We start from the raw sequence: 14,057 nt of genomic DNA on the forward strand, positions 1-14,057 counted from the left end.
CTACACAGAAATGGTTCACCGCACACAGAATCAAGCTCCTCCCATGGCCATCTCAGTCCCCAGACCTCAACCCCATTGAAAACCTGTGGGGTGAGCTGAAGAGGAGAGTGCAGAGGAGAGGACCCAGGTCGTTGGATGATTTAGAGAGAATGTGCAAAGAGGAATGGTCAAAGATCCCTCTTTCTGTATTCTCCCATCTTGTGAAACATTACAGGAGAAGATTAGGTGCTGTTTTGTTGGCAAAAGGGGGTTGTACAAAGTATTAACATCAGGGGTGCTAATAATTGTGGCACACATGATTTGATGTTAAATAATTATTTCTTAATGTGGGATTTTTTTCCTACTGAATAAATTCACTTGAGTTAAAGGTTGTATTTTACTCTTTTTTCCATCGTGGTCCTATATTATTTTGAACAAAACTCAATTTATGAGAAGCTAAAGAACACATCTTAACCAGGGGTGCCAATAATTATGGAGGGCACTGTACAGGCCAGAAGACTCTTCATTTACGCCACCTACTTAATTTCTTCATCTATCGTTTTTTTTCATAGGCTGAAGATACAGTAGAGATGTTCTGACGTATGGAGACTGATTGTTCACAAAGAAGGACACAACATAGGATAAATACAAAAACTGTTGGTCTTTGTTTTTTTAAGCTGTTAGAAGAGACAGAGTGAAGCCTATCATGGTCTACAACATGTACCAGGAAATTAAACAAATTAAACTGTGTTTTTTATAAAAAGAGGCACAAGTTAGAATGTTATAATCATGCAGCTCTGGCCTCCTCCTCTCATCCGCATTACACACACATAGGCTTAATATTAAAATGTTTATTTGTTCAGAAAGGGTTTTATATTCTTAAACCATGTTTAATTAGATTACAATAGAGAAAAGTCATTGTAAATGCTGTTAATGTTGTTGGACAATTTTTGGCTTAATTATTGTGCAGCGCATAGCCGTATTGCTGTTTTTTGTGTTTTTGCACTTAGGCTATAAGCTTATTAAGCATATTATAAAAAAGTTTGTTTGTTTAGAAAGTATTTTCTATTCTTAAACCATGTTAAATGATATTAGATTAGAGGAAAGTCATTCAGAAATCATTCTTATAGCCTAATTTACTGATGTTTAGGCTGTGGATAATTGTTCACAATGTTAGTGTTTTAATCTTTTGGAGATCTGTTCTTAAAATAAATTTTTCTTCAATAATAGGCCTATGCTTCTTCAGTGTTGCAATGTTAATAAACATCATTCTGAACAGGTTTCACTCATTCAAACAGCCCGAAAATGTCTTTGAAAATTTTAATGCTCTACTTGCTAATAAAAATGTTGGGTTTAAATCGGGCTCGAGCTCAGTTTATGGGGGGGTTGGTTTGGGTTCGGGCAGATTATGTGCGGGGTCAGGCTGGATTTTTGGGCCCGAGCTAAGCTCTAATTGCAACTGCATGTTACTTGATCAAATTGCTGGAATTAAAAAAGTGTGCAATGCAAATTGCATCCACTTGGGGCAGTGTCATAAAAGTATATTGAGTGCATCCAAATTACACACTAATTACTAATACTCACTAGTTTTTGATTATGTAGTATGAAGAGCCCCTTACTGAGAAATTAGTGAGTAAGTCCATATCAATCAGAAGATAAAGGAAAATGCCAAACATTCTTCAAAGTTGCTCCTCTCTTACATCTCTACTGGATTTTCTCAGTCAGCTTTATGAGGTAGAGTCACTTGGAATTTAAGCTTTCAGTTAACAGCTGTGCTGAACTCATCAAGAGTTAATTACTTGAATTTCTTGCCTCTTAATAAAGTGTTTGAGAGCATCAGTTAAAGTAAAGTAGTGAAGAGGTAGAGTTACGGGTATACAGTGAATAGCTCTGTCTGAGTAATGGCAAATAAATAAATAAATAAATAAAAGTATCCTCAAGTACAGTCGCTAAGACCATCATAAACATTATGATGAAACTGGCTCTCATCAGGGCCGCATGAAATTGTATTGTCACTGTCCAGTTACACCCAAAAGAGCACTTGTTAAAATAAGATAAATATAAAGATGGAATTAGATAAAATATAATAAAACAAATATCAAAGGAGAGTAGGGAAGTTGCAGCAACATGAAAATTCAGAATACAAGTTTTGCTTTAGCAGAATGAATAAGTGTAAATGAAGAGCAGTAACATGATAAAGTGTCTCAGTGCAGGTAAAGTGACAGTGTTTTTGTAAATAGTAATTGTACTTGTAAAGTGACAATGCAGTGTGTTGGCCAGGTGGAGTTTAGGAGTCTTACAGCTTCTGGAACGAAGCTGTTTTTCAGTCTTGTAGTTTTGCACTTAACCCTTGTGTGGTGTTCATATTTTTGTTACTCGTTTACTTTGTTACTTGTATTTAATTCAGCAAATTTAAGCAATTTTACATTAAAATGCTTTACACATGCTCGCTTCACCTAAATTGCAAGCAATATAAACAGCTTACATGGTTAATATTTGCCCTTTACCTTTCTAATGTTACATTTTTTTAAAAAGTGCTACTCTTTTTTTATTAGTTTTTTAATAAAATGTAAAAGAAAATGAATTAAACTCAAGATATGAGTAGAAAATTTGTTTAGTTTCAAATTTACAAATGAAGCAATGTTTATTAGCCCTTGGTCAAACATACTGTATGTAATATAAATGTGTGTGTGTGTGTGTGGGGGGGGGGGGGGGGTGTACAGTGTGTGTTTATCGAAAATGTGTTTTGATATATGTTTTTCACAAAAAATGAGCCAATGCCAATGAGTTTGAGTTAGAAAAAATATATTTTTTTATCATTTGATGAAAAATGAAAACGGGTCCCACAGACCAGAACACCACACAAGGGTTAATGCTCACATCCAAGCCATTCCCTGTTGTCACAGCTGCTGAGTGGAAGGAGGCTCAGAAGCTTGAAGACCAGAACCAGTGGGTACCGAGACAGCTTCTTCCCCCAGGCGGCCAGGCTGTGGAACAGCCAGTAGAACAGCGTCTGCCCAACCCACCCCACTGACACCCATACAAACTCTGCACCCTGCACTTTACTTTACACTGCATCTATCAGACCTTCCCATATTAGACAGCATTCTGCCCCTGCACTTCCCACTCAACTCATTCCTTACCTGCACTTACTCATTACTTACTTATTCTGTGACCTACTGGACTATTTCCTCAATTCCACACACACACACACACACAATCTAGATATCTGCATAAAGTCATATGAAAAAGTTTGGGCACCCCTATTAATCTTAATCATTTTTAGTTCTAAATATTTGGGTGTTTGCAACAGTCATTTCAGTTTGATATATCTAATAACTGATGGACACAGTAATATTTCAGGATTGAAATGAGGTTTATTGTACTAACAGAAAATGTGCGATATGCAATAAATCAAAATTTGACCGGTGCAAAAGTATGGGCACCCTTATCATTTTATTGATTTGAATACTCCTAACTACTTTTTACTGACTTACTGAAGCACAAAATTGGTTTGGTAACCTCATTGAGCTTTGAACTTCATAGCCAGGTGTATCCAATCATGAGAAAAGGTATTTAAGGTGGCCAATTGCAAGTTGTTCTCCTATTTGAATCTCCTCTGAAGAGTGGCATCATGGGCTCATCAAAACAACTCTCAAATGATCTAAAAACAAAGATTGTTCAACATAGTTGTTCAGGGGAAGGATACAAAAAGTTGTCTCAGAGATTTAACCTGTCAGTTTCCACTGTGAGGAACATAGTAAGGAAATGGAAGACCAAAGGGACAGTTCTTGTTAAGCCCAGAAGTGGCAGGCCAAGAAAAATATCAGAAAGGCAGAGAAGAAGAATGGTGAGAACAGTCAAGGACAATCCACAGACCACCTCCAAAGAGCTGCAGCATCATCTTGCTGCAGATGGTGTCACTGTGAATCGCTCAACAATACAGCGCACTTTGCACAAGGAGAAGCTGTATGGGAGAGTGATGCGAAAGAAGCCATTTCTGCAAGAACGCCACAAACAGAGTCGCCTGAGGTATGCTTTTGCTTTTGCATACCTCAGGCAACTCTGGCTTCTTTCACATCACTCTCCCATACAGGGGAGGCTGACTCCAACAATCCTCTGTGCAGCTTCACCACACTCTGCAGAGCTTTCCTGTCTGCAGCAGAGCAGCTTCCATGCCACACATTGATGCTGAAGCACACAACACTCTCCACCACACATCTGTAGAAGGATGTAGCTCGTCTCTCCAGGTGAGGTTGCTGCTCAGGTGGACACCCAAGTACATGTAGCTGTCGGCCACTTCCACCGCAGATCCTTCAATGTGCAGGGGGAGGTGGGCATGCTGGCCCATTCTGAAGTCCACAATCATCTCCTTCGTCTTCTTTACACTGATGCAGAGGTTGTTCTCTCTGCACCAACCCTCCAGGTGTTCCACCTCCTGCCTGTAGCTGGACTCATCTCTGTTCGTGATGCATCCAACTTCACTATATGACAGCCTGGATGGATATGTGAGCAGTCACAGAACAGGAGGGGGCTCAACACGCAGCCCTGAGGGGAGGAGATGTTGTCAATCCTCACAGCCTGTGAAAGTATAAAGCATATTCTGGATTGTAAAATAAATAAAAACAAAATACTGAATATGTTCCCGTATTGCTTTAATATAGTCTTCAATATTAAATTTACAAGGTAAAAATGAATTTGGTACTGTGTTTATCATCACTGATTGGTGGAAACTTCACACAAGACCTCAAGCAGCTTGGACTGTGACTAGGTGTCTCTCAACTCTTCCTCCAGACTCTGATCTCTTGATTTACAAATGAAATGTAAAATTTGATCAGTGATGGTTTGGAGAGACAAGTCATCTGCTGGTGTTGATCCACTGTGTTTTATCATAAAGTCAGTGCAGTTTAGTTTTCCCACAAAATCTTACAGCACTTCATGCTTCCCTCTGCTGCTGACAACTTTTATGGAGATGCAGATTTCATTTTCCAGCAGGACTTGGCACACTGCCCACACTGCCAAAAGAACCAGTGAGTCTTATATAATATTCTAATTTTCTGAAACACTGAGTTTTTGGGTTCATCAATAATAAAAATAAATAAATGCTTAAAATAGATCACTCTGTGTATAATACATCTAACGTTATATAATATATGAGTTTCACATTTTGAACTGAAATAAACTTCTTAATTAAGTTGCACTAGTATTTATACAGCTCTGGAAAAAAATAAGAGAGCACTTAAAAATGATCAGCTTCTTTGATTTTACCAAATTGAAAACCTCTGGAATAAAATGATGAGGAAGATAATTGATCACAAGACATCAAACCAAACCGAACTGCTTGAACTTTTGCACCAGGAGTGCAGGCATAAAGTTATCTAAAAGCAGTGTGTAAGACTGGTGGAGGAGAACATGTTGCCAAGATGCATGATTAAACTGTGATTAAAAACCAGGGTTATTCCACCAAATATTGATTTCTGAACTCTTAAAACTTTATGAATATGAACTTGTTTTCTTGGCATTATTTGAGGTCTGAAAGCTCTGCATCTTTTTTGTTATTTCAGCCATTTCTCATTTTCTGTAAATAAATGCTCTAAATGACAATATTTTTATTTATTGGAATTTGGGAGAAATGTCTGTAGTTTATAGAATAAAACAACAATGTTCATTTTACTCAACCATATTTTGAAGTGGTCTAATAATTCTCCCCAGAGCTGTATATAGCTGCTATATAATGTAGGCATTGCTGTGATCAGGGGATCTGAAAATGTGATCTTTCTAGAAACTCTATCTTCATGTGTTCGCCTGTTCAGCTGCTTTAAATGTTATCAACCCACTTGCTTTAAAACCGGCTGCCGCTGAGATTTCTCGCATGGTTGGAGAGAGAGGCTAAAAACAGTCGGTAAAAGAACAAGATTTATATTTTAGGAAGAGTTTTATATAAGCTGTTTCTCCTGAGATGAACTCAGGCGAGCCGCGGGCAGCCCGGCGGGTCCTGCAGCGGTATAAATGCTGAACTCGCGCTGTGCGGGCGTGTAGTCGCCGGGGGAGGCCGACGGGGCTGGATTGCGATTAGCTGCTATAAAACAGTTTAAATACAGGAGAAATCCACATAAACGCGCAGTAAACAGAGAGCTGTACATCTCTTTCTGTACTCAGAGTAAAGGTAAGCAGAGTATTCGGCGGGGAGGCCGGTACAGGGCGTAGTTTATCCGGTAGTCAGGTTCACGCTGTGCTGATGCTAAATCTAGCCTAGCCTAGCTCGGTTCAACCGGGTGTTGCGTCGAATTGTCCTACCCACCAATTCGTGTTACTCAGCTAAGGGCCCTGCGCATGCGCACTGAACCACAGTATTAGCTAACTAATATAATAATATGCTGTTTTTAGTGAGATTTCTGTAGATCTTCACTGCATTAAAGCGCTACAGTCCTAGACTAGTGTTTTTATTATAGCTTTAGCCAGTGCTAGCTAGCTGTAGGTGTCAAATGCTATCTAGCTATCTAGTTAGTTAGCTAGTAAGCTAAGCTAGCTAGGTCGCTATATTTGCCTACATAGTTAAATCAGTAGGTATAATATTCTAAACAAAAGTCAATTAATCAATCAAACTTTATTTAAGCTGGTAGTTTGTTGAGGGTTTCCCTCATTTACGGTGTAGCCGAGCATTAGAAGTTGGTTGTCAAACAAAAGGAATAAATACATATAAAGACCCGGAATTTTAATAATATGTAAGGTAACGTTATATAAAATAAGTAAGATGAAAAAAAGAATTAAGTGGAAATCATAATCATTTGTTAGAAAGGTAAAGAAAAAGAATTCTATTACAGATAGTAATAGCTTTAGATTTAAAGCTATGTACATGAAGAAGTAAAAAAAAAATAGCAATAACTAAACGGACAGCTAAAAATAACAAAAAATAAAAGTTTACAAAGTTAAACAAGACTAAAAAACAACTCGCATCTTATAAAAGTAATAAAAAAAATTCAACTATAACTGTGGCAGACTGTCTGAAGGTGGTTAGAGACTAGTCGTTTCAAAATAATTTTGTGACACTTAACTTACTACAGTAACTTACTGTAGCTACTGCAGGCCCTCTGCCCCGCACCTTTTAGTGTTTACCTGCTTCCAACACCTCCTATTCCACTGCTTGGCTAACTAACTAGTTAATCAGCTGATTGAATCTTCATTGAGTTTCATAAAAGTTGTGGTGTAGTGGATAACACCACTGTTGCTCTGGAAAAGAGTGTCAGCTAAATGCCATAAAATGTAATGTAAATGTAAAATGGTAAAGTGGGTGTGTTGAAGCATGATAAAGCACTAAAATGTGCAGGGCAGTGGGCCTCCAAGATCAGGCTTGTTGAGATAAGCACTGACTTAAATCACTGTATCAAAGGAAGCTACTTTTCCCCCTCTCAATCAAATCTCCTTTTACACATTGTAGGGATGCACAATTGTTAAATTAGAATTATCTGTTTCAGCAGATGATTGCTTATTTTTTGTCACAAGACTTGCTGATTGATATCATACGTAAACGGGCATTATGCACCTCAAATCATTGAGAATTAAAACACAATAAAGCACAAAGGCTTATTTAAGGCAGCCGAGAATTCCCAAATCAGTGTATCCATGGCAGATAAAAGTAGTAATCTCAATTTGTATAAATTTGTTAAAGAGCAGTGAACATGCAGTTGAATATTAAAAGATCAGGTGTTTGAACTGAAATATTATGGTATGGAATCACTATCAGAGGGAGGCAAAGAAGAAATCTCTAATGAAACATTTAGCTAAAACACTCAACATGATGATTTAGCTCAGATTGTATAAAATGTATAACTTGAGGAAACTGAATAATCACTAGGCTTGTTACAGTAACTATGCTAATATTTGCAAAATAGGATAGAAATCACTTAATATGTGCAGTAAAAATACATTTTGTTACCTAATATAACTAATGAGAGCTTATGCCTTAAGCTATATACCATATACTCTATTTGCACTACTGTTATTTACCATTTTACTGTCATTCCATCTCAATCACCATCAATATTGCACTATTGTCTTACGTATGTTTATTGTGTCTTGCTGTATTGAACATATAGTGTCTCCCACTCTTTTATATTATAATTATATATCTATTTTTACTTATTTACTTATATTTATATATCTATTCCTCCCCCACACCACTGCACCTTGTTTTTGTCTCATGTATGTCTATTTGTGTCCCTGCTGTATTGTACACATAGTGTCTCCCATTCTCCTTTATTATATCTATTATCTGTACTTGCTGTAAAATTGGGAAGGAGAGTAACGTCATTTCAATTCTCTGTATGTCCTGTACATATGCAGTATTGACAATAAAACTACTTGACTTGACTTGACTTGAGAACATCATAAAACAACTAATATATTTTAGAGAATTATCAGCTTGTATAATTTTGAGGGCTGCGTGAATTCTGGGATGATGCTAATATCTGGTATTACACAAATGCACATCTCCATATATATTGTCATAATCATGATGTTTGACAATATAACTACTAAAAATGAGATTTAAATCAATACATCAATTAATTTTAAAGTGGCACGGTCAGTCACTCAGTCCTTTTCCAGAATAAAAAAAATATATAATCAGCATTATGTCCATTATAGCTATTATAGTACAATATATCGTATGTATTTATTTTATGTATTTATATGTATTTATTTTGATGGGCCTAGCAGCTAGTTATCAAAAATAACATTACATATTGTTGGTCTGCGCATGCGCAGTCCTGCTGAGTAGCACAAATGTGTGGGTAGCAGCATTCAGCGCAGCACCGGTGCTGTAGTGCGCTGTAGTGTAGCAGGTCTCGTGCTAGCCGGTCTGGATCAGCAGCTGCTGTGGCGGAGGAATTCGTCGCCCATCCGTTTAACGTTTGTCTCGTTTAACGTTTTCTTGTCATTTAGACGTTTTTACTGACCGATCAGCGCGATTTCAACGCTTATCGCGATATAATACGTTTTATTAAATTCTTTAAATCGGTATTCTGCTCGGATAAAGAGACAAAAGTAGCTGTAAGGCTAACGCTAGCTCTAAACTGCGAGACGGTCAGTTAGCAGCTTAGCTAGGCTAAGCTAGGCTAGGTTAGCTTAGCTCTGGTGTGTGGGGGTTGCGGCTTCGTTCATACAGATAAACCGGTTCATACTTCGCTTTAAACCGCTTTATGTAACACAATTCTCATGTACTATTTGTCTCCCAGTGGTTAATCACCGTTAAAATATCAGTAACTCGGGGTTTATTGGCGAACGCAGCTGCTATAGCCGGGTTTTACTCGCTAGCCGACACCCTGCAGAATTCCCCGATCCGGGACCGAGATTCAGCATCAGCCCCACAAAGAGCCTGGGCCCGGTCTGATCCGGATCTTATTCAGGAGTGATACGAGCTGTGCCAATCCGCTTTACTCTAAAATTACAACAGATATACAGGACATAAATCTGTTTAACCACTTAAACCCAAATCACAGATCTTTCTAATGTAGTTTTACATATAAACACTCAATTCACTTCATAGCACAACTTATTCAACAATTCAATCCGGTTTAGTTTAAAATTACTTCATATAAATACACACTAACTCTGCTTTACCACTTAAACCCAAATTACAGAGGTCTGTAATGTAGAATTTCTAACAGACACACAGAACCCACTTCATAATTCAGGTTATTCAATTCGGTTTAGTTTTAAATTACTACATATACACACTGTAACTCTGTTTTATCACTTAAACCCAAACTACAAGTCTTTGTGATGTAGTTTTACTGATGGACACTCAGCATTTACTTCATAATTTAAATTACTCAACAGTTCAATCCTGGTTAGTCTAAAATAACACTAGCTATAAAAGTCCTATTTCAGTTTTTATTTGTTTTTAGTTATCAAAATATAGATCTTTGTGATGTAGTATTACTAATAGACACTCACGAATGCACTTCGTATTTCAAGTTATTCAATAATTCAATCTGATTGAATCGTCTATTATTCCATTGATAAACCATATAAAGGTTTTGCCACTTAAACCTAAATTACAGATCTCTGTAACGAAGATTTACTTATAGAAACTCAGAAATCACTTTATTATTGAAGTATTCAATCTGATTTAGTCAGATTTTTGCCAATAGAAACTAAATAAAATTTACTTTGGATTATAGCTATTTAACAATTCAATCCGACATAGCCTTAAATGACACCAGTTAGAAAAGTCCTATTTCATTTTTATTAGTTCTCAGTTATCAAATTGCAGATCTTTGTAATGTATTTTTACTAATAGACACTCAGAAATCATTTCATAAATCATTCAACAATTCAATCTGGTTTAGTCTAAAATTACTCCATATATAGAGTTACCACTTCAACCCAAAATACAGACCTCTGTAATGTAGTGTTAATATAAACTCAGAATTTACTTCATAATTCAGCAATTAAATCTGATTTAGTCTAATAATATTACTTAATACATACACACACTGTATCTAATTTATTGCTTTAAACCCTAAATAATATTCTCTTTTTAAAAATCCTAGTAAAAAACTTTATTGCTAGTAAACAAATAAAACATTTCCTGATATTCTCATTGTTATTCACTATAGCAAGTATTGCAGCTTTACTTTACCTAATATTCCTTTACATTAATAATTACTATCAGAATCTCAGCAAGTTATTTTAGCCTAAATAACACAATAATAAAGATATAGTAAGTAACTACGGTAGATCAAATCTAGAGGTATATAAATCTGTTCTCACTAGTCATACTACTTAATTACATTCAGGATTGGTCATTTTGTTCTTTTCATATGTTACTACTGATCTAAATGAGACTTAAAACTCTGTTTTCTAGTGAAATTTTTACCAGTAAAAACCAGTAAAAGTTATTGGATCTATATATTGTTGGCGGACAAAAAAAACAAACATGAAATTTGGTGATGTCAATTTAGGGCCATATTGCTCACCCCTTCTTCTATAATAATATACGGTGGACTTGATTGTTTATTTAATCAGCTAGATCTAAAAAAAAAAAAGTGTTTAATCTGAATATTGGTTGCTTTTATTTTGGTTAAATGCTGTTTTGAAAATGGTCCCATTTCTTGCTCTTTCTCTGTAGATGCCATCTGCGAGTGTTGGCGAATATGCTGTTCAGTCCTCCAGTCCAGAGCTGGGCTCTGCCCAGGCAGCAGGAGCTTCAACCGAGGCCTTGAAGCAAGTGCTGAATATCATTGAGAAGAAGGTTCGCAACATGGAGAAGAGAAAGGTAATTTACTGCTGAATTTAAAGGCTCTTCTAAATAGATTATTCTAAATACATTATTATTCATGCACACAAACACAGAATTATAAACACAGGCAGCAGCATAGGGTGCTCGCACAGGCTTTGCTGTAGATAACACGTTGCCTCAACACGAAATTGACAATTAGCCCTACCCTGTTTTGAATGGTCAGGGATGGATTGTCTAGCTTATGGGAGTGAAGGATTACATGCGCCTTCAAACTGATTTTTTTTAAAGGCACACTCAAAAAAAAAAGAGGGTTATGAGAATCGCTGACCTGATGGTTAAAAATGAATAACCACTGTATTATCATAGTTCAAAGTGTAGTTTCAATGTTCTATAGGCATTTCCTTAATAAGAATGAAGAAAGCTTAGTGTAATAGTACATCTCCGTAGATAGCTAGCTAAAATTAGGTGCTTACCTTAACCTTAAGTGGTACAACAGACGTTATTGAGGCTGCTGCATTTAAGGTGGAAAGAAAAAGTTTGAGTAAGATGTTAGCAAATAGCTAGATTTTGCTCCCTAGCATCAAGCAATTATGGTGGATAATTGAAATTTAGAGAGGTTTGCTAAACTTTTGGTGGTGGATTTCAGACATTTTTCTTTATAAATCAGTTTTGACCGGAAAGGATGACTATCAGGAACGAGATGTAGGGGTAGAAATAAGATATGGGTTTGGGCCTAAACCTGGACTAGGCTTATTGGTGTGTCTATGGAAAAAATAGATTGGGTTGCTATTTAAAATGTTATATAGTGTAGTGGTAAATGTTGTTATTAATGTGAACACATTATTTATTATTATTATTATTATTTAAATGTACAGTACCAGTCAAAATTTTGAACACCCCTCGTTTAGTTCTCATTCAATATTAATTTTCATTAATTTAAACTTTTTTGTTTATATATCAGTTTTGATGGTTTCAATATAAACACACATGGATGTAGCAGTTAACAAAAAAAGAAAAGGTTTTCAGGTGCTGAGAACTTTTTGCTGCTTTTCTCCTTCATTCTGATCTCCAACTCACCTCAGACTCTTCCCAACCGTATCCAAAAACTCATCCCAACCGTGTCCAGAAATCTCTCACCAAATTCACCCTGAACTCTTCTCAAACTTACCCCAAACTGCTCAAACTGTATTAAAAATCTCGCCCCAAGCTCATATAAAACTCGACCCTGTTGTTTCCAAAAGTCTCACACCAAATTCACCCCAAAATCCCCCAATTTTATTCACAAACTCATCTTAAATTCACCCAATCGTATCCAAAAAAAATCTCACTTCTATCTCATCCAACAAATTCATCCCAATTTTCCCAAAGTCCCTTTTTAAAACCCACCTTCAGATCTGCATTTAATTTATAATGTAGAAGCTTATCTAGACTTGTTCTTTTTGTTTTCTTAATGTTAAGTGTTTTTGACATTTGTTTAAAGCCTTTTTATTCTTATTTTAATGGCCAATTAAATGACTGTCGTATTATAGTTTGTAATAATAATTTTTCTTTGTGCTTATGGCTGTTTTTTGCTTTGTTTTAAGTGCCTTTGAAAATCTGAAAGTACTATATAAATAAAATGTATTATCTCCTCCCAAACCAACTCATCTGGGTTTAGGACTGTATCCAAACTTTGGACTGGTTCTGTATATATTTAAGGACAAGAACACTGACCCAAATGTACATTTAATTACAAAGAGCACAAGTAGTCAAGTATGAGTTATATACAGTAAATTCTGTATTTAGTGATAAACCTGATTTATCATAATACAGTATTTGTAGCTCTAGACTACAATGCTATCTGTCAGTCAGGATATTTTCCAGAAAGAATCTTTCCTGTTTGTCTTGTTTTTACAAGCCTCAGATGATAATGATAACTCAAGACTGAGTTCTGTGTCTTAATTGTCCTGAATTAAGCTGAATTGTATAATGTTAATTGTTCATTAGCTGGGCTGTAAAGTAGGGGTGGGAATCGATTACTATCTCACGATTCGATTCGATTCCGATTTTGGGGGCCACGATTCGATTCAAAATCGATTTTTGATTCAAAACGATTTGAATTATAAATATTTCTGCTTCTGGCTTATGAATCGTATTGAAAAAAAACCCTCCATAATATACACTGGTCCTGGAGCAAGTAATGTGTTACAAAAACAATAAAATGTGCAGGAATGTGGGTCCTCAGTGACAGAGGAATCACTGGGATATCGCAATGACGTTAATGAACAATAAATACATAAATAAATAACACTGCTTTATTACCAGGCTACTAGCGGTGGTGTGTAGGTGACGCTGCTGGGCTGATGTGATGATAGCAGTGGAGCGCTAAAGTTCAGGAGCAGCTGCTGATTAACTAGTTAATTTAAGGTGGTTGTATTTCTTCAGAAAGGGGGCAGGAGGTGGAGAAATTAATTCATATTGTCCATTCCTTAATTCCTCTGTGATGAGGAGCTGAAATTAGCTCTGATTAGCTTATTGTTATTTTTCCGTTCCGCCTTAAATGCTGCAGCCCGCTGCCACCTGTAGCGTTATTTAAGGTGGAACTGGAAAGTTAGCTAGTTAGCTAGCTAACAGTTACTGAAACTAACTACTAGCGATCTTTTTTATGCTTGTTATGAAGCATTCTGCCATAAAACATTGAAACTACACGTTAATCTAAGGTAATATAGTGCTTGTTCTGCCATCTTACCGGTGATTCTCAAACACCTACGCTCTGTGTGTGTCTGGAAGATCTCCAAAGGGACAAGCGCTATCCCCAGGGTTGCCAGGTCCAACAAAAATACCCAGCCCAAAA

The 14,057-nt window shown here is 36.5% G+C and overlaps 1 protein-coding gene across 3 annotated transcripts in view; it reads left to right on the forward strand.

The window, feature by feature from the left end:
- Nucleotides 1–6,000: 6,000 nt before the first annotated feature.
- caprin1a (cell cycle associated protein 1a) overlaps nt 6,001–14,057 on the forward strand; it is a 30,726-nt gene continuing 22,669 nt past the window's right edge. For 2 of the 3 annotated variants that reach the window (XM_022670099.2, XM_022670101.2), the window contains exons 1-2: nt 6,001–6,145; nt 11,114–11,260. In XM_022670099.2, coding sequence (XP_022525820.2) covers nt 11,114–11,260 — 147 coding nt within the window. In that variant the 5' untranslated portion in view covers nt 6,001–6,145. Of the gene's footprint in view, nt 6,146–8,797; nt 8,890–11,113; nt 11,261–14,057 lie in introns of those variants that run through there. The other variant, XM_022670100.2, reaches the window with a different exon arrangement.

This window comes from Astyanax mexicanus, chromosome 16, assembly GCF_023375975.1.
Source record: "Astyanax mexicanus isolate ESR-SI-001 chromosome 16, AstMex3_surface, whole genome shotgun sequence".
Taxonomy (NCBI): domain Eukaryota; kingdom Metazoa; phylum Chordata; class Actinopteri; order Characiformes; family Acestrorhamphidae; genus Astyanax; species Astyanax mexicanus.